This window comes from Siphateles boraxobius, unplaced genomic scaffold, assembly GCF_051911475.1.
Source record: "Siphateles boraxobius isolate OS27281-9 unplaced genomic scaffold, OSU_SipBor_1 9, whole genome shotgun sequence".
In the NCBI taxonomy this organism is placed as follows: domain Eukaryota; kingdom Metazoa; phylum Chordata; class Actinopteri; order Cypriniformes; family Leuciscidae; genus Siphateles; species Siphateles boraxobius.
The window spans coordinates 2,137,903-2,164,401 of NW_027509219.1; the positions used below are offsets into that span (position 1 = coordinate 2,137,903).

The window sequence follows — 26,499 nt, forward strand, 5'->3', positions numbered from 1 at the left end:
TTTTAAACGTTTTGAATTTATTATCTTTTTTTGATCCATTTCTCTCAGGCGCTTTATGGCTGTAAGGAAATAACACTCAGGCTCTGCTGGGGTTTTGTGCAAAACATTTTAACAACAAACTATTTTTTTGCCAAATCAACTGAATCAAATATTCTGTACTGGCAAAACATCATTTTTAGACGGCAAGAAAAAAAGCCTGTTATAACTAAAGAACAAAACAGTGTTTGTGAAATCTCCCAATAAATATATTTTGAAGTGCTGTATGGAAAAATATATTAAAACGGGTGGGGGGAACAAATATAAAATATACAAAAGGAACATTGCTCATGGCACTGCACAGTCAAAGTGCTGCAGATACAAATAGACAAATGCATGAGTGTGAAGTCAAATTCATGTGTGCAAGACAGTGTCTATAGAGGGCGCTCTTGCAGGTTGTGAGGCAAATGAGACTTGAAACCGGGTTTTTAATCCATTTGATTCCTCTGGGTTCATCCATCTGTGCTGTTGGATTTCAGTGATGGCCATTTCAGCTTCTCATATCCATTTCAATGAGCTTCTGTTCACTGCAAGATAAAATACCGATTGAACACATGAACATAACATACAATACAATTCTCCAGATGAGTAGTGTTCCAAAAGTGCTCATATTTCTTATGATGGAAATGCATTTATTTGTTTTAAATATATGCCTACTTACATTTTTAGACAGTATTGTCACTTTGTTTTCACTCTGCCAACAAAAAGTTTTAAATGAAGCCAATGCAATCAACTTTTGCACATCAGTAGTGGAGATCCGTTTTCAAATTAATTTGATTTTGGAACAAATCTGTTGAGTGAATGATTCAATGGGTGTGTCTCAATCAATATCGTGTACACTGGTAAGGACCTTGGTTCACTGCACAACGGGATATCGATTACTCAATTTCCAGTGACATGACTACGAACGACTTCAACATACAACGTTGTAGAACGTTACCGCTGGTATTAATCAAACAGGTAGACCTATATCTTTTTATGTAATGTTTTATGCTGTTTAGGGATAGTTCACTCAAAAATTAAAATTATGTCATTAATTACCCTCATTTCGTTCAAAACCCGTAAGACTTTCGTTCATCTTCAGAACACAAATGAAGATGTTTTTAATGAAATCTGAGATATTTCTGTCCCTCCATTGACAGCTACGCAACTACCATTTTTACCCTTCAAAAAGTTAATAAAAAGGTCATAAAACTAATCCATATGAATTGAGCGGTTTAGTCCTAGACGCTTTATATGATGAACAAAATTAAAATTTTTGGGTGAACTAACCCTTTAAACACATAGTTGTTACATACCCTTACAAAATCTTAGCTGAATATTTATTATAAATGTTAACTATGTGTGTTCACTACCTGTCTAGCGATGTGTGTTTATGCTGGGATACACTATATTGCCAAAAGTTTTGGGACGTCTGCCTTTACATGCCCATAACCTTTAATAACATCTTATTCTTAATCCGTAGGGTTTAATATGGAGTTGGCCCACCGTTAGGTATGCTGAAGCATTAAGCGTTACTTTCACTGGAACTAAGGGGCCAAGCCCAACCCCTGAAAAACAACCCCACACCATAATCCCCCCTCCACCAAACTTTACACTTGGCACAATGCAGTCAGGGAAGTACCCCAAACCCAGACTCGTCCATCGGATTGCCGGACAGAGAAGCGTGATTCGTCACTCAAGAGTATATGTCTTCACTGCTCTGGAGTCCAGTGGCGGCGTGCTTTACTCCACTGCATCCAAAGCTTTCGTTGCACTTGGTGATGTTAGGCTTGGATGCAGCTGTTCGGCCATGGAAACCCATTCCATGAAGCTCCCTACGCACAGTTCTTGAGCTAATCTGAAGGACACACGAAGTTTGGAGGTCTGAAGCTATTGACTGCAGAAAGTGTGCGACTTCTGACCCCGCTCTGTGATTTTACGTGCCTACCACTTCGTGGCTGAGTTGCTGTTGTTCCCAATTGCTTCCATTTCGTTATAATACCACTAACAGTTGACCGTGGAATATTTAGTAGTGAGGAAATTTCACGAATAGACTTATTGCACAGGTGGCAACCTATCACAGTACCACGCTTGAATTCACTGAGCTCCCGAGAGCGACCCATTCTTTCATAAATGTTTATAGAAGCGTGTGCATGCCTAGGTGCTTGATTTTACACAACTGTGGCCATGGAAGTGATTGGAACACCTGAATTCAATGATTTGGAGGGGTGTCCCAATACTAAAAAAAGTTTGTCTTTTCAAATCTTCCATCCGCTTGTCATTATATTTATTGAGTTGGCTCGTGTGTTTTATGTTTCATGCTTCAGAAATGTGACGTAAGGTAAGGGGAGCGTAGCGAGCATTGATGCTCCCTAGTTTTTGCGGTGCATTGTGGGATTGTCTAAGTGCACTGGATGGGTTTTGCGGTTGAGAGCCCTTATAATGGCCGACTCCCTGATCAGTGCCCTGACTGCAGAGCTGATTGAGACGCACCCAATGTCTCGCTCACTAAAAACAGGATTGTTTCGTTCCTGAATGTTTTTTTATTCAAATGGCTCATAAAGATAGTCATTTGTCGCCACCTACTGGTGTAAAGACGCAACTTGCAGAAAGTCCACCACCATTTATGTTTTTCAAAATATGGCTGGGTTTATTTGATCAGAATACAGTAAAAATAGGAATATTGTGAAATATTATTACAATATATTTTTAATGCATTTTATTCCTGTGATGTAAAGATGAATTTTGAGCATCATTACTCCAGGTGTCACATGATCCTTAATAAGCCAATTTTGCCTCTCAAGAAACATTTGTTATTATCAGTGATGAAAAGAGTTGTTGTGCTGCTTAATACTTTTGTGGGAAACATGATACATTTATTTCCAGGATTCTTTGACGAACAGAAAGTTCAAAAGAGCAGCATTTGTTTGCCATTTTTGTAACATTATAAATGTCTTTACTGTCACTTTTGATCAATTTAATTAATCCTTGCTGAATAAAAGTATTAATTTCTTTAAAAATACATATAACTGACACCCAGCCCTATGCACTCATGCTCGTGTGATGTTGCTTATTTAAGTTTATTTAACTAGTAACGTTAGACACAATTAGCCAATAGTGTTTTTATGAATCATAAGCATTCTTAAATGAACTAAACCATTACTAATACCTAAGTGATCCAAATAAAAAATGACAAGCATATAATTACGCTTTTCAGAGTGATTAAGCAAATAATTACACCTCATCTCTCTGCATGGTCAATGAGACGGTTACTACAGCAACACTAATTGCCCGCACTGCATGGCACTAAAGGCACTGATCCAACTGTGGGCGCTGCGAGTAAACATCAGTTAACACAAAAAGTTAAAAGACTGATGAGCTCTTCTAATTTGTCGAGCGCGAGTTAAAGCAAAGGGAACCCTAAAGCCAACTGTTCTGTTTCAGCTCTGGTAGGCTACATCAAGCTAAAAAAAAAGTGAAAGAACAGACAGAATATAATTTGGTGACTGCGGGTCACACACCTGGTGGTCAGGTGCGCTGTGAGAGGGCACTGTCGCCCCCGTGTGGCTGAGAGAGGGAATTCTGCCGGGCTGCCCTCGCAACGTCACTGTGATGGTGGTTGGAGCTTTCAGCCCTGCAGATGACACACACATTACAGGAAAAATATTTGAAGACAAGAAATATCCTTAGCCTTTTCTTTTCCTTGAATATTATAATCACAGGTTGTTTGGAAACATATGTAAGATTGTGGAATACTTATTTTGTGGCACAGCTATTATACATGCAGACATGTTATTCTGTGTTGCTTATTAATTGTAATTAAATTCAATCTGTAATGTTTTGTCCATAATTTATAATGTGATTAATCAGATTTACTATTATATCAAGTAGCCTAATGAATAAATGAATGTTATATATGATGCAGGTGAATTAATCATAGATTTTTTTTATTCACCTCCTATTAAGCACCTCCTTTAATCAAAAGCGAAATGATCGAAAATTTACAGCATTAATATTTTTGTTTATCTAAATAGATGCATTTCATAATTCATATGCACTTTTATCCAGAGTAGCGGCGACTCTGAACTCGATTTCATGAAAAAACTAACTAATTTGTGATTTGTTCAAAAATGTTACGATGCTATTTTCATCAAGAGGTGCATCAGTTTTCGCTCAAGATCTTGTATTGTTAATGCAAGAGTCCAGCTCTCTGTAAAGTCTCCTCCAGCACATCCCAAACACTTTCAATGAATTTAAGATCTGGACTCAGAGGAGAAGATTCATGTGTGAAAATGATTCTTCATGATCCTCACAACCATTCTTTCACAATCTGAGCCTGATGAATCTGCACATTCTCATCCTGGAATATGGCCATGATGTGTCTTTATACATGGTTGTTTAAGAAATGAAAAGATACACACTCCTCAATTAGGGTTAGAAGAACTGTTGCCAAAAATATCACATGATTGAAACATAATAATCACTGCAATAATGACTCTTAACCATTTACCTATTTAAATCCAAACAGCGACTTTTCTTTTCTTTTTTTTGACCAGTGTATAACCGTCACCGGGTGTAGGCCTAAGATTATACGAAAAAACGTATGAATGAGATCTTATGAATTCATACGAATTAGCCACCAAGTGCATGAGGCCATTTGTTCCTCATTAAAATCCCTTTGTAGTAAACAAGATTCATGGCATCGTGTCTTAATTTTTTACTTTTTTAATACAAAGGAACCCCACAAACAAATCTTTTTCCTCATTAAAGTACTAAACTACTGTAAATATTGCTATTAATCTACGCACTATGAAAAGCCTTATAACAAACCTATTATTTAAAAAAAAAATTAGTTATTCTCCAGCAATATTTAAATATTTACTTAACACATCCCCGCTGCGGTAGTTATTTTAGTTTATAGTCCATCACGTTTCAAAACTTGATCAAAAGATGGTCTAAATGGCCACAGAGCTCAGAACTGTGGGCATGCTGCATAAAAGAAATACAAAATAATAAATGTTAAAAAATAATATTTGGCATCACAGTGAATTTTTACATTACATTCATTTTTTTTTTTCCCATCTTTTCATGTGTATAATAAACCATTTTGTGAACCGCAATCACGGTCTACATAGAGCTACTAATGCAGTGGATGTGTGAGTATGTGACTGCATTGTGATGAGGTGTCAGCTGGGAGCGCTAACGTTTGTGTTGAATAATGAGTGTATGAAAAGGAATCCTATAGCGTACAATCAGGGTTTCTGCAGGTTTATGAAGGTAAACTAATTTAAGACCTTTTAAAGACCAAGTTAAGAAAATTCAAGAAATAAATTGAAGGGAACACAACATGTTAATATGATGATGTCTAAATGTAAATGTCTAGGGAGAAACACAATGAGTTGTATTAGCAACACTTCAACTGATAACTTCCAACAGATATCCATTACTTTCTCATTCATTTTACACACACCTTAAACCGCTCTGCTACCAAACAGAAAAATATGGAAATAACTTCTACTCTATCTTCTGAATGCAGTGTAAAAAGTGAGGTTCTTCCTCAGTATTTTTGTCTTGTTTTCCAGTACAAATGTCTCGCGTGTTAATGGAGGGACAGAAAGCTCTCAGATTTCATTATAAAGATCTTCATTTGTGTTCTGAAGATGAACGAAAGTCTCACGCGTTTAGAACGACAAGAGGGTGAGTAGATGTCAGAATTTTCATTTTGGGGTGAACTATCCCTTTAAATCAAGATACATTTATTTGAAATGCAAAATGACAAAATGATATTTGTAAAAAAAAATATTAAATCTTGTTTTCTGTGAAATTGATCAAAATTAAGGGAGTTTATGATTAAAATGAACTAAAACATAACTGCTAATGGCTCAAAAAAACTTAATTCAAATGGAAGTTTTTATAACAAAATTGACAATTGAAATGTTTTCAAGGCTTGAAAACAGAATACTGAGGAAGATATTATTTTTTTGCAATGCATACAAAATAAGACTTTAAACCCCACAGAAACCCTGACAATATACTGGATACTACTAAAATAATGATTAAGTATGCACACACTTAGTCTGCATATTTAATTCAAATTCTCAGCTTATTTAGCATTTTGCAATCCGATTGTTAAAAAAAAGCCTTAAATCTTGTCCATCAGATAAATCAGTAGCTCTCTAAATCAGAATTCTGCTTAATGCACAGTCGACACTGCCTAACATTTAAAAAACTAATACAATTTACAGAACATTTGCATACTGTATACAGTCTACACGCTGCAGAAATACTCTATTGCATTTGACCAATTATGGATTAATAATCCATAATTTGCTTTGGTTTTGTTCTATTTGCACTGCGTTTAAATAACTTCAGCAAACAATAGAGAACATTAATGCATGCAATTTGGGAGAAGATGAAAACAGAAAACAATAATAATGACACAAAGAAGAGGAAGGAAATACTTTGCTGTTGGGGATTTAATTAATGTCTTTGTGAGTAGAGCAAGCATTATGATTTACATAAACCTCATCCAACAGAACAACAAACAGAAATGAGAAAAAACAAACAGAAAACCACAGTGAGGCGGTCACATTGAGCACACTGAATGAAGCTGGTGATGTGGGAATTTATCACAGCTGTCATTTTATAGCACTGCCATATAAATATTTTGGTCCTTTGTGCATAACAGCAGTTTGGAGTTTAAGGTCAACCCCTAGAACACACTAAAATGAACAACTTGTATAAAAGTACATTAGTTTGCAAAGAGGAACTTAATCAGCCCACTAATTGTAGAAGATCACCCAAATAAATCTTTTTACATGCATAAAAAAAAGGTCAAATTTACACAAATGTTTGCTTATGATACATATATACATGCTCAGCTGGATATTTATTGCTCTTTCAGAACATTTACCTGTCCGACACCTTTTTTCTGCTAATCCTTTTCATGGATTTGACCTTTGACCTTACTGCTACTCTAGTCAGCTACTCATCGCGGGCGCCTCTGTTTGGAGCGCTGTGTCATCAGTGGCGACGAGGACGTACCCGTGCTCTGACTGGAGACGTGGGCCAGTCCTGGCAGGCTATTGGCTAGTTTGGCCAGGCCGCCGTTGGTGAGGAGCTGGTGTATCGCTGTGGTTTTGGTGGATACGACCGGCACCGCGCGCACTAGCGTCCCGCTTCCCGAGCTGAGAGAGCTCAACACCTGCCCCTGACACTGGGGCTTCCCTCCTGACACCTGAACAACACCACAAGATGGAATCGTACAAGCATGTTTATTATAAAGATTTTAGACAAAGACGTGCGTTGAAGAAGCATATGCTGTGTGACTGGGCCGGCACCTGTGTGGTGGAGGGAACGCCTGGGGATTTGGTGTTGATCTCCTGCAGACTGAGGCTGAGGCCCTGCAGCAGACTACTGGCAGAGGGACCTAACACACACACACACACACGCAGTCAAAAAGGATTCAATCTAGTGTTACTTTTCTCAGCTATTTTTTCCATTTAGTCTAAAGGCCCGCTCACACAAAGGACAATAACTATAACAGTCGTTCTAAATAGAATGGCAGAATCCACACCACAACTGTAACAATAACGGCACACAGAAACAATGTTGTTGGAATCGCACATAAACAGCCATTCAGAATCCATCACGCTTTAAAGCAGTGGTTTCTTAATTTGTGGGGCGTGTGGGAGATCAGCTGAAAAAAATAATAACAGAAAACAGACGTTGCAATGGCGTTCAAATACGTCAATAGCGGTGGTGCTCTGCTTGTATAGAATGGCACCGAATTTAATACAATTATATAATTTTATAAAACTGTTTTATTTACAAATGTTATGTTTGTAATTTTTATTCGTTAGACAAATTAAATTATTAAATATTCAGAAACAATTGCATTTATATAAGCTACCATTATTTTGTGTTTAACTTTTATTAGACAGCAGATCAAAATCAGACAATTATTTTTAAACTGAATGCAGGTTCACTTTTTTCATCTGCAGAACAAAATGAATAACTAGGAAATCACCAAAACACGTTACTAACACATTTAGTGGCAATCGATAATGGATAAGAATATATAATGTATTATGTACTGACACAGCGCACACAAAATTACGTAACGAATCAAAATTAGTTTTTAGAATCAGTTTTTTGGCTTAGAATGTAATGTTTATATTTTAACCCTATTTTGCACATATTATACAGCAAAGCCTACATAGAAACATTCACTATATTTGTTATTTGTTAATTCTTTAATACAAAATAATTTGATTTTTCATCCGATGCACACTGTTGCCAGGTTGTGAACATGAAGTAAAAACCCAGCAGAAAATCTCCCCCTTTTAAGAGAAGCGCTTTAAACTTGAAATCTGGCAACCACACGTATAAATGGTAGTGGAGAATTGTCAAAAGTAAAAATACAAAATAAAAATAAAAAGTCTATAATATTTCTTCTCCCCTTTTTTGGTTAAATATATAGAGATTTTGGATTTGTTTTTTTTAAACTGCATTTTAGTGACACCTTTTTGGTCAACAATATTGCATGTTGATGGAGTGACAACAGTGTTCAATACTGTTGATGTTGTCTCGTCTTAGTCTACATTAAATTAACACTCATTTTTATTAAACAAAGAGCTTGCAGGTGACTGCGGGCTCATTTACACTTAGCATTAACATGGTTACAAAGCACACATAAGTTTTCCAGGTAGACAAGCCACTTGATGTTGCCAAGTGTAAACACACAGTGCCCTGATTGGCTGATGATCCAATCTGCTTCACCTGGTCATGTTAATGCCAAGTGTGAATGCAGCCTCAGTGGGCAGAATTCGAAGGTCGTGGTACCTTGAGCAGTGGCGGGGGCCTGAGCCTGGACAGGAGAGGAAGAACCCGACATCACGCTCCCCTGAAGGCTGTGAAATGACCCCTCACTGGAGCCCAAAACTCCAGACACATCTGCCAAAACTCCTGACCTAAAAGAGCAGAGGATACCAGATCAGAATCCAGCCACCATAAACACAGATGCTGACATGAACTGACAAAATATTAAACCAACCACATTGTACACTTTGGTAGCATTTTTTCTTTTTTTTTATTATTTCCCACAAGTTTCCAAGGTTGGAAAGTGGAAACGTACAAAATATAGTCCAAATGCAGTGTAATGAAGTTATGCAAGTGTGGGGACATTCTCTGATCTAATACAGCATGATATTGCATAAATCATGCAAATGTCACAAAAACACAGATCTAAAGCTAATCGTATTTTTGAATATTGAAGGCCTGTCCATACAAAGTTAACAAAATGCACACAAAGTGCCAAAATTTGGTTCATTTGAATGAATGCATTTGTTCAGACTAACATGAACATTCACATGCCATCAATGCAACGTTTTTTTATGGTTCTAATCTCTTCTCAATTACACTGCGAATAAAGCTGACTATCCAGAAAGATTCACGCTTTTGGACACATGCCCAAAGCCACTGCTTCAACATAAAATGATGACTTGGTGGTGCTCATGAACAACACTGTCTTGCTAAGCGACTCTGAACAGCAGAGCAATCTCTTCTCTGTACACATGTATTTGGTGTGAAAAATTTGCAGAATGTCCATTTTAACAGTCGTGTTCGTATGAACAGGTCTTAAGAGGCTTTTTTTCTCTTTTGTACAATTTATCTGGTGTGTTTGATAAAGGTACCTTTGTGCACTGAGAAGCTCAGACAGCTCTTTGGCCCCCGATACCGTCTGGCCCACTGTGAGTCCGAGGGGCTTTCCTGACAAACCCACTGCACAGAAAAACAGGAACACAACCGTAAACACTGAGGTGGAAAGTCAGTCTGAGACACCTTTTTCAAATTTAATGTGGGATTATGTAGGCTATTACAAGATTTAATTATATAATGGCTTTAGTGGAGAAGTACACTCAAAACTATGGGCTCAGTAAGTTGTAACTTTATTCAGCAAGGATTCATTAAATTGATCAAAAGCGACAGTAAAGACGTACGTTGCTAAAGACTTGTATATCAAATAAATGTTGTTCTTTTGAACTTTCTATTCCTTTCCAGAATCCTGGGGAAAAAAGCTTTGATCACAGGACCAAATTAAATTTAAATATATATTTATTGAAAAAAGTTATTTTAAATTGTAATAATATTTAAAAATATTACCGGGACGAATATCGGCGCGCGTTATTCGCCAGCGTTTTTCAACGTGTTTTTTGTGTTCACACCCAAGCGATTTTCACTGACGATGAGCCGAGTGAACATGCAAATTCATTCCCTGACATTAGATGGTGCTTAATGTAAAACAGAAATATCCAGACCCCTGGATTCTGTTCCATTTTAATGTGCTCTCAAGGGTTTTTTGAACCAAGAACACGAGCTGTGTGAATGACTCCTTACCAAGAGCAGTAGTAAGTGTTGTTTAGCGAGTCGCGTTACCTGTAATAGCAGCTGGGACTCATTTCGATGGGCAAAAACATGAAGGTGGGATGTGGCTTGCATCTTCCTCGTCTTCTTCCCGGCAGTGTGTAGACCTTTTACAGTCTATGGTGTAGACGCTACTTGGCATATCTTCTTCGCCGTTACGTATGTGTGCTCGGCAAGACCGTTTTGTGTTTGAGCGCCCTCAAGTTGTGTTTACTGTAATTTCAGAAGCTCCAGACACGTGAGCAAAAGCACCAATCTCATTGGTCGGATAGTTTTTGACGCAGCGCGTCAAACCAAAAAAACGAGCCCGAGGCGTTTTTTTTTTTTAAATGACGCTTTTACGCGTGGCGTTTTCCGCGTTGGTGTGCACACTCACATTGGCGCCCTTTGTTTAATCACGAGGCGTTAAACGTCGGTGAATATCGCGCGCGAAATTCGTCCCGGTGTGAACGCACCTTTAGTGAGCATTAATTACTTTATTTCAAAAACAAAGAAAATCACCCCAACCCCAAACTTTTGAATGGTAGTGTGTCACTGCATCAACCAGCCCAACTAATAGGGTAATGATAGTCAGGTGCTTCATTCAACATGACACACTAAGACAAGTTACTGTTTTAGCATGTTGCGTGTATCTTATATCTAAACCTAGCTTATACAAGCATCAATGATTAACTCTTTCCCCGCCATTGATGAAATTTCCATTTTCACCGTTATACGGTAGGAGGCATCTTCTGAAAGAGAACTGAATCTTTGAATCAAAACACAGGTGAAGAAGAATCACAAAAAAGAGATATCAAACGCAAGCAGATGCATGTATAAAATAACACAATCATTAACCTTAAACAGCATATAAATCAAAAATTCATAATGTTACTGGATGAAATGTCGACCCAGGACAAGCTATAGAACTGTGAAGCTTAGATTGAGTACATCAACACCCCCTGTGTTTTGATCTGACGTAGTGTTTGACAAAAGCAAGGTTCTATTTATAACTGGAAACTTACAAAATATAGTCCAAATGTGAATGACATTAACATGCCATTAATGCAACAGCTTTTTGCTCAAAATGTAGCTTTAAGAAACTTACCAACATTCAAGTGTTCATAAAAAAGAATGCATAAAGCTAGAATAAAACATGTTTTTTGTTTAAAAGCATTCATACAACAAAAATATATTCTGGTGGCCATGAAACTTTTGTGAAAATGATCAAAAATGCTGGCAGTGGCTGGCTTTTTTTTTTTTTTTTAAATGCTGACGGGGAAGGAGTGAAAGAAATGGCTTAACAACAGGCTCACTCACAAAGCAAATTAAAGTAATCAATCTGGCTGAAAATTGCTTAAACCAAAACGTTCCTCCTCCTGCCTAAACTCATCAATATGCGGCTCAGTGGGCTGTGTTTCCAGTACCTTCCTGAGCAGTGGAGCCAGTGCTTCCTGACGCGTCTCCATGGGACACGATGGTCACTTTGATCTTGGCTCTTTTGGAGGCTTTGTTGGGAGTGGGACTGGGAGTTTGTCTTCTCTTGAGGTGTAGCCTCATGTCGTCTCGGTCCAAACCCTCCACCTGCTCACTGGGCACCGGCACTGAAACACATGATGCTGAAGGGTTAAGCTCCAACAGTCTCCTGTAGTCTCAAGGTCACTCAGGGATTCACAAGGTGCTGATACAGTTAATATGAAATGCTGCAGAGGTCTATGGGTACAGATTAAGACGCTTACAGATGAGTCGGACCCAAAATTATTTTGACATCAGTGTTTGGTTTTTGTGAAAGATACTTTTTGAACTCAGGCACACAGAAAGGAAACACACTCAAGACTGCTTGACAACAGGGGTAGGATTAGGGGTAAGTATTAATAAATATGTAATTATAGTATGAAAATAATCTGTCCTTATTTGCAAAAGTGAACCGGAATTGATGATATACAATTTAGCCATCACAGAACAATTGGTCTTGTGAGAAACTGCCTTTGATGATGATCTGCTCTGTCTATGCAGTAGAAACTCAAAACAAATACCCATAATGCACTTTTGATCATGCCACCACCCCTCTGTCAATCCAACTGTCCGCTGGCAGGGATTAAAGAAGTTAAAGTTCCATCTGTAGTTATAACAAGACCTGGAGCTGAGAAAAACTCTGCCAGATAATGCAAAATGATCATTCAGAAGACGTTTGCTTTGCTGACAAATAAAAATGGTGATATCTAAATGCAGGTAACATGGAGAATGAGTGCACATTGTCCATTTACCCATACTACCCATATTTTAACAATACAAAGCTGGTTTAAAAATCGCCAAACTTATCATTTACTATTTGGTAGTAGAAATTGTAATGCTATAAAAGGAACATTGCTATGGGGAAACAATGTTCACTTGAAATGATTCTGTTTTAAATTAAATTAATCAATTTAAATTACGGTGATATATTGACACTAACAACGATGCGATTTCAGCTGAGAAGCTTGTGGTGAGAAGTCCATACAAGCAAGTGCAACTTGAGAAAAAAAAAAAAAAGTTTGGAAGAATAGCATGGTAAAAATTCTAAAGCAAATTAATTTAGTATGTAATCCTGCATCATCCTCTGTAGTGAGGCAAACTCTCTTGCTTAGTCTATTATTAAAAAGCCAATCAATTCAATCTAAATCAATTTAATTTCAGCCCAGTGCATGCAATCAATGCAATTGACGTGAAACATCAGCTTCAGCGTTACCCAGGTGATGCGTCGCTCATCGATTGAGCCTTGGAAAGTGATGCTCAAAGTTAATTTCAACATCTTGTTTCATTCATGAATGAATCAGCATTTAAGCATATTAGTTAGATTAATAGTTTAATAATGACACGCTCATAATGACGGTCCCTTGCCGCCGCCTGCTGGCGTAACAATGTAACTGCACTGACTGACAGCCTGCAATTATGTTCAGTTTAAAGCCTTGTAGGGTCTTTAATAAGTCAAAGTATCCTAATATGGATAATGTTCTGTGCAAGCTCAGATTTTAAAGGCCTATTAAAATGATGTATTTACATTAAAATTCATATTTGTTATGCTTATTTATTTGATTCTCAATTAAAAGAATTGCAACATTACTGTAAATAATATAACCAAGGCAATCTGGGATCTCAAAGCGGTCAATACAAGTTCCACTTCCAACTTTACTCAGCACAGAAAAACTTGACAGATGACAATAATTAAAAAATAAAAATAAATATAGGCCTAGGCAACGTATTGATCAAATGATACTTTAAATGTGTTAACGTGAAAAGGTAAACAATGCACCTACTCTGTTAGGGAAAACTATTACGCAGGAAAATGCCCATTTTTACACTCTCACATTGATTTAAGATAGATTCTGTCAGGAAGAACATACATTTGCAAACAGTTATTATTTGAAGGATTAACTATTGTTATTGCCTTTTGCAAACACAAGCTGGTGAAACATTAAAGGGACGTATGTGATACAAATATGACAGACAACTTTAAAGAAAAACATGAAAGGGGCAGACAGACAAAACAGAATGAAGGAAAAAGAGAGGGAGAGATACTCACCAAAGAGACATGAAGGGCTGCCAGGAGGAATGCTTTTCCTCACCAGCATATTATGTTTCATAAAAGCAGCAAACTGAGCTGTAGCAAACGGAAGACAAAGATGGAGAGAGTGAAGAAGGAAAGCACAGGATATAGAAAAGACAGGAATCACACACAACATTACAGCTTGATGAGATCTGGGATTGTCCTCAATACAAGGATGATGTGACTACATCCCAGATAGTTAACTGTGTGGACCTTGTCATTTAACATGCACAGGCATCAGCAGAACAGCTCAGGGTTAAAAGAGGCTTAAACGTGATTTATTGTTCAAGTTATGCAGATACACAAGACACACTCTTCAAAAACAGAAAGGTACAGAACACAGGGATCATGATGAGGTACATTTTTAACTACTGGGTCGTTCCATGTCAACTCAACCAGAGATCCCCGGCTCAAATGTTTGATTTTGATCATTTTTTTCTGTAGAAAGACAAACATAAATAGTGATGAAAGCCGAAATAATAAAATGTCATGAATGTTTAATAATTAGTAATCCACTGTTTTGTAGAGGAGGGTCAAAATAAAAATTTTCACCTGACATTTGGAGCTTATAAAGCATAATTATTTTATTTTTACACAGAGATTGGAAGTTCTATTAGTAAAATCTGTTAATTTTAGCAATCTTTGATTTATTAAATGCTAACGGTGGACGTTCAAAAATGGAAAACAGCACTTGTGTTTTTTTCCCTTAAGTTTAGAAGCCTTTAACTCAAGAAGTATTAAAGGGGTGGTAAAACACGATTTCACTTTTCTAACTTTAGCTAGTGTGAAATGTTGCTGTTTGAGCATAAACAACATCTGCAAAGTTACAGCGCTCAAAGTTCAAAGCAAAGGGAGATATTTGCTATTAAAGAAAAGGACTACAACAAACGGCTGGTAGGGACAACACGACATTCCTCCTGGGTTAGTGTCATCAGCAACCCTAAAATGTACATAAACCCCGCGCCCGGGACACGCAGTCCATGTTGAGAAGAGGAAAAGTCGTTGTATAAGAGTGTATTTGTGAGTCAGCTCAAACTTTAGCATCCTTCTTTTCACATGCAATAGAAAGTCACTCTGTGTGCATCTCACAACAGTTCCTATATGAGCGGTTTATAGATTATCATGACAGAATATGATAATTGAAGATAGTTAACTCCACTTCAGCAACATAAATTCAACAACTAACCATTCAGAGACGTCCTGTTGCATTCTACATGCTGTCAATTCTTCTTGAGTCTCTCCATCTTTGTCTGACTCTGTTTTAACATTAAAGGCAGAACAGTTTCTGTCATTTTAGTGTGTCTGCGTGAGGTAATCGTAATCGCAGCTGCTAAAAGCGCTTGAAACCCCGCCCTCTGCAGCAGCTCATTTACATTTAAAGGGCCAGGCACAAAACGGTGCATTTTTGCTAACCCTCAAAAAGTGACAACTTTAACATGCTATATAAAAATACCTGTGGGGTATTTTGTGCTAAAACTACACACACACAGTCTGGGGACATCAGAGATTTATTTTACATCTTGTGAAAAGGGCATTTTACCACCCCTTTAATGTGGCTCCATGAGTAAATTGGTCAATTGTACACATTGTCAGTGGTCAAAAACCAAATGTGGGTCACTTTGCACACAGCAGATACTTTTTTCTAGGAATATCTAAAGAAGAAACAATGTTAAAACTAGAAATGCATCTAATTTTTTTCTATCTGCTCTATCTGTCACCGTTTGCATATAATACAACAAATATTTCTGAAGTCAACAGATTCAACTAATAGACCTACCAATCTGTGTAAAAATAAAATTATGATGCTGCCATCTTTCTAAAGTCAATTTTACACCTCTGTAAGTTGGCTCCAAATCTCAAGTGAAAATTGTCATTTTGACCCTCTACAAAACAGCGGACTATACTCAGTATAATATGATATGCTCCATTTTCATATCGTCCAATCGTCAGTCTGTGAGATCGGCGATACACAATATTACCGTGAGGGGGGCCGGGGCTTACTTATTTGATTATTTACTGGCTTATTTACTCATTAATTTGCTTGTTTTATTACTACGTTTTATATATGAGAATTTTTTTTATTTTGCTAGCAAAGCGTTTATTAATCAGGTTATTTCCCGGTATAGTGAGGTAAAAAAAGATCCTAATCATTTTGAATCTGACTGAGTATTTCAACATGTCAGCGGGAAATTTACGGACACACATTATCCTCTCATGCCGTTACACATGCAGCATTTTGACTGTAGCCTACTTCTGCACGAGATGAGAACACGTTTTAATAATTTCTTGGGTCAAGAAACCGTCAGATATATGTCCTCCCAGTGCTCTCTCTGTCTGGATGCACTTTACATATGCGCTCTTCAATAAGGTCAAAGAACGCGGGTTAATGTGCTTTAAATGCCGGGAGAAATCAGAGTAAGGGGCATAAATCTAGCTTAGTCGATCGGTTTATATGACTTGACTCCGATAAAAGGAAAACGGGTTAATGCGTTTACATGACCACATGCATTGTCAGTTTATTCAGCATAATCGGGTTAAGAACGTGCATGTAAACGCGCTCATTCCCTGAAATTGAAAGTAAAAACGGACTGAGCTTTCAGCATCTGTCGCTGCATTAACGCCTCATTCTCTCAGAGACGACGATGGATATAACAGTATAGCAACTATCTTAATTTACTGGCTTAATATTTCTCTTGTGGACCTACATTAATGACAGTGTAAAAATTAAAAGAATATTACTTGTTAAACAAGTGTTTGAAGCTGCTTTTGATTTTCAAGGATGGCAGAGTTGTGCTGTGTTCGAGGAACTAAAGACTGTTATTAGGCCTATATCATTTTAGTGATATTATTATTATTAATATTTAGTAGTTGTATTGTTTTTAGTGTTATTAGTGTCATTAAACGTTTTGTTAAACGTTTTGTTGTTTAAACGTTTTCCATGGGCGATGGAAACAAAATACTGACGAACAACGATGCCGTTTTCATCTTGGATCTGTATAAGAATTATGCGTCTGTTAAAACAAGCACTTTTGAAAATTTGAGAATGGATCACCTTGCAATTCAATTTGATGTGGGATGTAGTTTTTTTAGTCCGTTTTAAAAGCATTTTCTTAGAGGAGTCCTCATAAGCGCGTGTCGGTGTTGTCTCAAGTGTTAGGCTATGTGATGTCGTCGTTATGAATTTATGCAAGGCAAATTAATTGTAGTTCCTAATATTAATTTAATAACAATACTAGCTTTATGATAATAATAATAAAATACATTTAAGGAAAAACGAGCCAATTATCGTATTGATATCGTCAAATGCCTTCAGCGATATCTCTGACCATCATCGATACACGATACTATCGTCTATCGGCACAACCCTAATACTCAGTCAATATACATCCATGACATTTAATATTTGGGCTTTCATAACTATTTATGTTTGTCTTTCTACAGAAAAAAATACTAACCATATCAAAAATTTGAGGTGGGGAAGTTTCCGAAATGGTTGATTTGACACGGAATTACCCTACTGGCTTTGTTACGTGCAGTTGTCTCCCACAAGGCATAAATAATCTTAGCACTATTAATAACACAGACAAAATGTGAAAAAGCATCCTGCATCTAAGCTCTCTTATAGTTCTGGGGCCAAATCTGTGAACTTGCACCTGGAAAGATACACACCTTGTGCTTGCTTGTGTGTGAGCACAGTTCCTGAGCGCTGCATGTGGGTCTTCAGTAGCTGTGTGGCAGTAATGAGACTGGACTTCTGAGCTGGTGAAAGCCCGACGGTCTTGGGTTTGGGACTGGCTGTAGGACTACTGCAGACACTAGACATATCCTGGAGGGGAAACAATATTGATTTTCGATTAACTTAATTATCTACATGTTCTGATTGGTTTTAGCCATATCATTATGCGTTTCATTTTTCTATTCAGGTACAGAAAAACCTTTTATATCTGCTGCTATAGAGTGCTACACTGACGACGTATTTTTTGAGGAATACCCGGATGTTAGCATCACCCTGGTTCCCATGAGACAAAGCCAATAAATGTTCTTCCATTGGCTTTGGATATTTGGATTATTGCAGAAAAGAAGTTCTGCGGCTAACAAGATAATGTTCACAAATTAACGTTTATGTATTTTGAAGCCAATCGGCAGAAGCAAAAAGCTAAACGTAAGCTATAAATGGACTACACTATGGTCACGTGACTTCAATAAAATGTGAAAATATCTTAAGCTTGTTTTAACCACAGACATTATTTCAGCACTCTATATCCTACATGTTCACCTCTGAGCCTGATGGGGAGATGGGTAACCTCACAGCAGGTGAAGAGGGTCGTGACCTCTCAAGGTCAAAGGGCAGCTCACGGCGTGGTTTCTTCTTCTTCTCTGCATCCAAATCTCGTGTTTCACCAGACCCATGACCATGACTCTCAGCACGGGTCAAAACTCCTGTCAGAAAATCCACTATCTCGTCCTAAAAAAGGGGGGGGGAAAGATTAAGGCTAAAGACTAAAGAGGTCACACGAGACAGAGCTTTATGCATTTATCAGAGGTAATTTTTAAGGTCAGTTTTCCCTAAAAATAAACTTTGTCTTGTGCTGGACTTTAGTCTCTCTGTCTTAAGAAACGATTTTAAATCATGTTTCATTGACTTTGCCTTTAAATGATCATGATGTGGGGAACACAAGTGAAAAGTACTGACTTGAATGCAGCGATCAACCATGGTCTGGGTCAGGCCTTCTGTCTTCATCTTGGTGGAGTTGATCCTGTAAACAAAGCCAAGTGTTTTCAACTAGTCTATACAGAGGGATTCCCCAGAAACACACGTGAATGTCAGAGGACACAAACCTCAAGTTGTCATCTGCCCCCCCGACAACTACCATGCTGTTATCAGCTCGAATCTTTTCCCTGAACTCCTCCATGTTCTCAGGACTGCACTGTAGTGCGTTCTGTCCAACCACAAACAGCACAGGAGTCTTCATGTCCAACAGAGGATCATCAACATCCTGACAAACACAATACAAACATTACATTTCAGCCAGCCATTTTAAAAGTATCTGCTAAATGATTTCATAAAGCTCATCATGAGAAAGAACGGTTTACACTGAATGAGAAACTATGGAGTGTTTCCTCTTACCCCTCGTGGCCCGCTGACAGTTTGCAGAGGGAAACCCAAACACACAACAGCAGTCATGTACTCCATAAGGGAAACCTGGATGCAAAAATAGACATCTATCATCAGTTCACAGCCGACAATAGACAAGAAATTACAAAACTGTTGTTGAGAGAGACTTACATGACAAGAGATCAATGACCCCAAATTCCAGCCAACCAAGATGATCGGTTTATGGGGAAAGTGGCTATGAACCTAGAGAGCAAAAACATTAAATTTACCTAAAAATAATCTATTTTTTGCCCTGTCATCACCGAAGATTCATTTCCATGGCAAGAACATGATCATTTAAAATACAAATGGCAAATAATAAACAAAAACTTGAAGCACTTTAGAAACTATACGCGATATTTTAATTCGATACTTCTTAATTCTTATATTTGAAATAATAAAAAGAATAACCTGTTGAGTCCTTCTTAAAAACATTTTTAAAAACTTTCTAAAATCAAAGGTTTTCCCAAGTGATATTAAAAGAACATCATTGTATTAAAATGACTCATTTTATTACAAATGATATATTAAATTAAATGCATATTAAGCAGCATATGAAATATGCCTAGTGTTCTGCTATGTAAACATATTTTTCACACTTCACAAACTGTGGTATGTGTCCAAATTATTTTCTGTGGTACTTGACACCATGCCACACAGAATTGCTCTCCATAGACATGTATTTATACAAATAATCAAGTAATATAAGAATACACCTTTAATTTCTACAAGTACAAGATAAACCACAAATTGCTAACATAATGCGGATTTGGGACATCTAAATAGACAAGAATGGACATTCAATATAACAATACAATAATAATTTATTTTACACAACTGTAAAATTGCAATTTTAATATTTACGGCTGTCCGATACAGAAAAATCGCATCCCTGATTTATCTTGTTCTGTAAAGCGAAAGTGGCATTGTCTGGCTAGTGATGTGTCGTTTCATACCTCAATGACCTTTCCTCTGACTGTGCCTATCATGTGCTCTAAACATTGCGTGATTCCGATGTTGGATCCACTGCCCACGTGAACGTTTATAGGAATGACCTGAATCACAAAACAAACAGACACAAAATACAGACTTTAAAAAGAGCAGTTTATTTGAATCAGAAACTGAAGGGACTCTATAAATGCAAGAATGATGCATTTAATGCAATAGTTTATTCACAAAATGCCTTTACTCTCAATGTGTAATGTAACCAATCTAACATTAGAACTTATTGTGGAGAACACTAAATCAAAGTGTTTCGCTTATGATTTTGTATACCTTCCCTAGACAGGAGAGCTGAGATTGCCAGAATCTCATTCGCCGAGAGGTAGAGAAGGCAGGGTTGGTTGGCCCTGATGGAGCTAACAGGATCAGTGGAGATCCAGGAAGTTTACTCTGAAAATAAAAACATGAACACTCAGATTTGATTCAGACAGCAATCAAGATGTCCATCAGGAGAGCATCACCAGACATTTTCTGTAAAATACTTTTTATTAGAGAAATATTAGCATAAACAGATCTCTCTCATTCTCAATTGGAATGAATAAACCAACAAAATAAAGCCTGGTACATACTGGTTTGTTGTGTGAGAGTACACCCACAGCAGGGTCCCATGGGCGTTTAAGGAGCAGAGAAAGAGCCTCAGCCCCTGCAGCTCCTGTTTTTACAGAGGATGACAGCAACATCCGGTCAATCAGGGATGGTACCTAAGAGAAGAATAAAAACAGTCTCCTGTAACCTCCTGCTATGGACTCGAAGCACACAGTGGTATGATAATAAGATATCCCACCTTGCTTTTGAGTGTTTGCAGTACATCAAGGTAAGCCGCCAGCATAGCAAGACTCAAAGACTCCACAAGTGTGCTATGCAGCCACTGTGTCAGCTTTATGTCCCAGCTGACACTGGACAGAGCGTGGCGTACCTTATGAGCACATTTATCCACAGCTATCCTGCGTAAAACAGGTTCATTACAGGCCTGTGGAGACCAGAGACATAGAGACTGAGAGAGAGCACGACCTGACAACTTTCACAGAACTATGTCTTTCTAATAGACTGTCACTAGACTAAATATGCATCAATAAAAGAGTAATCTGTCAAACTGGTGGGTTGTGTTGATTGGTTAGTGGACAGCAGGGAGAAAACATTGCTAAAACGCAAATGATAAAATCTAACAATATAGTTATGATAAAACAAATAGGTTTATCTATCTATAAAAGGGCAAACTCATCAGTGGTATAAAAGGTGACAAGCACGTGACCCCTCTGAGGGGAGTCCAAAACCTTTCAAATATCAGCTTTAAAACGTGGATTTACAGTCGATTACCGCATTAGGCTGTAAAAGTCACTAAATTCTCTCTCTCAGTTTTTTCATTTTACAGTAAAATTATAATACTATTATTATAATAACTTTATTTCCATTCAAATGTTAAACCAGGGCTTTTATTTTGGTGGAAATTCAAAGACTGAGTCTCATTACAAATTTGGGAAGATGGCTGGTGCATGTTGCATTTCCAAATCCATGTTAAGTGACCCAACCTCACAGCACACGCAGCAATGAAGTTCATGTGGTGCAGCAGAGCACCAGACTCAAAGTCATTGAAAACACCAGAATATGAACCGCCAATTTCAAAACTACGGCTGTCACTTTACGTTCGAAAATCGATTGCACAATCGATCGGATCAACCAACACAAGTTTCGAAAACGAAAATAGGGAATCGATTTTAACTGCCTTTTTTTTTTTTTTTACCAAAAATGTGTTTTAGTTTGACAGATCAATACAGTGCACAGAACATGTAGGATGTTGGGAAATAACAATGTCTTTTCTGTTAACCAAATGCTTTTTAATATTCGCTATTGCTTCAGTGCAAGTGAACAAGCGCGTTGTTACCGTTACTTGTTGCTTAGTGACGTGTGTGTTTTCAAGCAAGCCAGAAATGCGCAGATTCTGCGCAACACGCTGTATTTAATATATCATGAGGACTCACGAGTTGCGTATTTGCGCTAAATCCACGCAGATTTGGCGTACACGAACTTCCCCAGCAAAGTGAGTAAACATAGAAACACGCAAAATTGGCTCGTGATATGACAGCGTTACCCGCCAAAGTTCATTTTTATCCGAATTTGGCGTGTGTCCATTTCAATCCTTGAATGTTGCACTCCTGTTTGTCACCTTGCAAAAAACTTCACGCCAATAAATCATCAGAAATATTGCTGACTTGTGCGCGTCTCAAGCGCCCTCCTTACGTTCGTCCTAATGCCTGTTAGTTGTCCGTGGATTTGTCAATATTTGCTGTTGAAAATGGAAACGTCTTTAGACATGGAAAAATCGATTTTACAATCGATTCAATTAACACAAATGTCTCAAAAATCGAACAGGATTTTTTCACAAAAGTGACAGCCCTATTCAAAACCTTATCGTATTTACACAAATCACACAAAAGTTTGCATCTCTGTGGGATTATGGTGCCTTTAGTCCAAACTGATGTTGTTCCAAACCTTTATGATTTTCTTTTCTACAATGGAGAACAAAAGAAAATATTTTAAGAAATGTCTGTTTTTTTTTGTTTGTTTTTTGTTCCATACAATCGAAGTCAATGGTAACCAAAACTGTGTGGTTTCCAAAATGCTTAAAAAAAAATCTTCTTTCTACTTTGCGGAAGACAAAAAATTACACAGGTTTGGAATGACATAAAGCTGAGTAAATGATGGAAGAATTGTGAACTACAGTATCACTTTAAGAAACATTGGCATAAATTACTGCTCCGCGCTAAGCCTTGTGAGATATATAAATTATATATATATAGTAGGATGAAGCAGTATGCAAGTCTAAGACTACTATCATCTGTCTGTTATAATACTACTGTGAACATCTTTAAGAAACAGCATCTCATGGATTTGACTGGGTTTATCTTGCAAGCTCTGTTTTATAATCAGTTTTGAAAACTCACACCATCATTGGCCAGTCTGCCGAGTCTTTCTGCCTGTAGGGCTTTTAATACTTTATTGAAGAGCTTGTTCTGAGCCAACGACCAGCCAGCCCTAAAACAGAGCGGAACGAAAACAGTCGTATCAGCAATCTCTCAAACATGACCATGCACAGAGAAAATGTTTTCTTTGAACACTGAAATCTCATGCAACAGTCAGACCGTATAAAAACTGAGGAATTGGAGATCTGTGCTGCTGAAAGACTCTATAAAAATATGAACATCCTCCTTCTCAAACTTCTGTGATCTTGTAATTTACTGCGAGTAGTTTTTCTTACTTGTTGATGTGTTCTTCCCAATCATCGGGAGGAGGTGGTCCATCAGCGACGGTTCGTGCAAACAGAACGTGACGTTCACATTCGTTCATCACACTACGAGCTTTCTGGTTGTCATAGAGAGGCATTGGAGTGGGTTTGACCGTCTCTACATCAATGGAAATGTCCGAATCACTGTAGTGGACAACATCACAACCAATTATACATTTTGTGACGTGATATACGTTTACTGATAAATAGGTAACTAGCTTTGGAACAGTCTAGGGCCTTATGATTTCAGTAAAACCTCTATTGTGCAGCACCTCGTTTGCTCAAAAATAAGAATTTTTTTAAGACCGTCACCAACGATTATTTTGGCAATCGAGTAATCAGTCGATTATTTTGACGATTACTCAAGTAATCTGATTTCTTTTTTTGTAGTAATAAAAATAGACCTAAGCAAACAATGGCCTTTAAACCAACTAATATGACATATTGATGCATTCTCCTCCCAGACCAGGACTGGGACATTTACGTTGGGTTTTGTCTATGTATGAGTGGCAGTCAGCTATGAAGCATCTGCTGTCTACTTTTGCTTCATTTATTTTAAAACGTCTGTTCACCGGTTCCCCATTCTTACCTGCGCCTTGAATTTTGTTACATTTATATTTAAAAGCATTTAAAACAGCACATTAAAATAAAACACTTGAAAAAATAATACCTTAAGAGGTCATCTTTTTATTTTACCTCAGATGCGTTTTCTTTGTGAAGCAAGAAAATGCCCATTGCATATTTAATTAAACTTCCAAAAAATTACTGAGCATCAGAATGAGCTTTATTTGCCAGGTGTGTGGCATTTTTATTGTGGGATTTAACTGTTTGATTCATAGATTAAGTGCTCAAATGGACCATACATGCACACAAGTCTTTAGAGGGTTTCTCATTTTTAGACTAGTCGGTTTCAAAACTTGCGTTCAAACAACTGTCAAATTAGTCGATGCACTCATCCCTACTTCTGACAATCTTCTAGAAGAGAACACTCACACAGAAGGCTCCGGTTGCCGCCGAGGCGTGACGAACAGCATGCGGGTGGGCCGGGCACTGCTGGCATCCGGGTGGGCGTTCCAGGGTTTGGCATAGCTGTGGTCGAGGAACACAAGGTCCAACTCGCGCTCATGGACCGACAGCTGGAAGAGCAGGGACGTTCCCATCCTTCGGGCCGACGTCTGGAAGTCTCTCTCTCCTCCAGGGCGGAACATGGTCCTCTAGCCCCACACGGAGGCTCTGCGGTTCCCGCAAAAAAGGGACACTTGCACCGTAAACATGAACCCTAGAATTAAACAACCTATCAGTATCAAGCATCCTGATAAACAGAACATTTGGGCCATTCCGTGTAAACTCAACCAGAGATACCCCGGCAAAAAAAATTTGATTTAGATTTTTTTTTCTCTAGTGAAAGAAATACATAAATAAAGATGGAAGCCTAAATATTAAATGTCATGAATGTACATTGACTGAGTAATCTGCTGTTTTGTAGAGGAGGGTTAAAATGACAATTTTCGCCTGAGAACTTAGAGCCAAATTACAGGGGGGTAAAAATGACTTTAGAAACATAGCATGATGGAAGAATCATTATTTTATTTTTACAGACGTTGGTAGGTCTATTTACTTTACTTTAGCAATCTTTGTTGCATATATATGCCAACGGTGATAGTTAAAAATGGGGAAAAACACTTTTTGTGTTTTTTGCCCCAAGTTTGCATGCCTGGAACTTAAAAAGTATTAAAGATGTCTTAATATCCTCTTAGATTCTAGTTTTTTTTCTGTATTTATTTATTATAATAAACATTTTTAAAAAAACAAAGGTGGTAAACTTTGCACAAGGCTTAGTTGTATCAGACTTATTGCATCTAAAGGGGAATGTCTGAAGAATACATTTGGCTCCAAATCTCAGGTGAAAATTGTCATTTTGACCCCCTCGACAAAATAGTGAATTGCTCCGTCAATATACATTCATAACATTAAATATTTTGGCTTCCATCACTATTTATGTTTGTCTTTCTTCAAAAAAGAATCTTAACAAAATTAAAAATTTGAGACGGGAAAGTTTCCGAAATGTAGCACTCATGTGATATTGTTAGTGTAATCATTATGTACTTTACTGAACTTTATCAAATTACACTGTATTAACAATGAAGAAAACTATTATCATGTCAAATTTTGTAGGTTACAATTTGTCGGGGACCCTGAATCTTAAACGTCAAGAAAGCCTCATAAGCTGTTGCAACCACTAACAATGCTGCAAATATACACAACATACGGGGGAGGACGGTGTTGCAGAGCTTAGCTTAGTTAAATGGCGTTAAATTTTAATTTAATGTAACGTTAACAGTTTTAGTTGGTGGCTGACGCGCGAGCATGAGTGGCAACGCCAGTCGCGAGGCTTCACGCATGGGCGTGTTTAGGGCCCGCGCCACACAATCCATCACATTCATGCCAGTTTGATACAGTTGAGCTTTTAAATCTAACGTTACCCGAAATATCCCCTGTGTTACTTGACCAATGACGCAATACGTAGAAAACCCTCAAACGTTTACGTGTCGCCATTACGGTGTTATATTATGGTCTGGTACTAGGCTTTTAGCTTTGAGGCTAACTCAATACACAATACTCACTGTCCGCTATCAGGCTCCTTTCATGTCATTTCGGTCCAAAGAACGATCTCCCGAAACTTCTGTAAATAACACTGGAGAACTCGGGATCACGAGACGAGAAAACAATAAACTCCAATCCACTCTATAAAAGGTTTAGCAACAGACGACTGTCTTTTGTTGTACCACCGCGCCACAGCGGCTCAACAGAAAACCCGGACTGGAGTTCATACGGCGTCAAAGTAGCTGTTGGGACTGCGAGAAACCCGGACTGGATTTCATACTGCCACAGTGTTGCCTTTGAAGATGTTGTTGACCTTTGTTGAATTATTTTCCTAGTAAAAAAAAAGGGTGCTTTTATTACCGATATATTCGGATTTCGCTTAACATGTAGCTATTAATAATGAGCTATCCATTGGTTTAGCTAAAATGTTGGACGAGTACTTTTCTT

At 37.8% G+C, this 26,499-nt stretch overlaps 1 protein-coding gene across 3 annotated transcripts; it reads right to left on the reverse strand.

Moving 5' to 3' along the window:
* On the reverse strand, nt 1-26,270 carry kansl3 (KAT8 regulatory NSL complex subunit 3). 3 transcript variants are annotated; one of them, XM_077222776.1, is made up of 22 exons: nt 26,073-26,264; nt 24,442-24,727; nt 23,422-23,592; nt 23,108-23,198; nt 20,950-21,135; nt 20,735-20,866; nt 20,439-20,555; nt 20,120-20,218; nt 19,296-19,367; nt 19,137-19,211; nt 18,848-19,005; nt 18,702-18,765; nt 18,285-18,473; nt 17,678-17,834; nt 13,985-14,062; nt 11,850-12,026; nt 9,714-9,801; nt 8,863-8,990; nt 7,359-7,447; nt 7,063-7,255; nt 3,540-3,652; nt 1-563 (listed from the first exon to the last, which is right to left on the reverse strand). In XM_077222776.1, the coding sequence occupies exons 2-22, from the start codon at nt 24,654-24,656 to the stop codon at nt 561-563; spliced, it is 2,595 nt and encodes an 864-aa protein (XP_077078891.1). In that variant the 5' UTR covers nt 24,657-24,727; nt 26,073-26,264; the 3' UTR covers nt 1-560. The 3 variants fall into 3 exon arrangements, with proteins under 3 accessions (XP_077078891.1, XP_077078892.1, XP_077078893.1); XM_077222777.1 differs by lacking the exon at nt 13,985-14,062; XM_077222778.1 differs by lacking the exons at nt 1-563; nt 3,540-3,652; nt 13,985-14,062 and having other exon boundaries at nt 6,477-7,255; nt 26,073-26,270.
* Nucleotides 26,271-26,499: the final 229 nt, after the last annotated feature.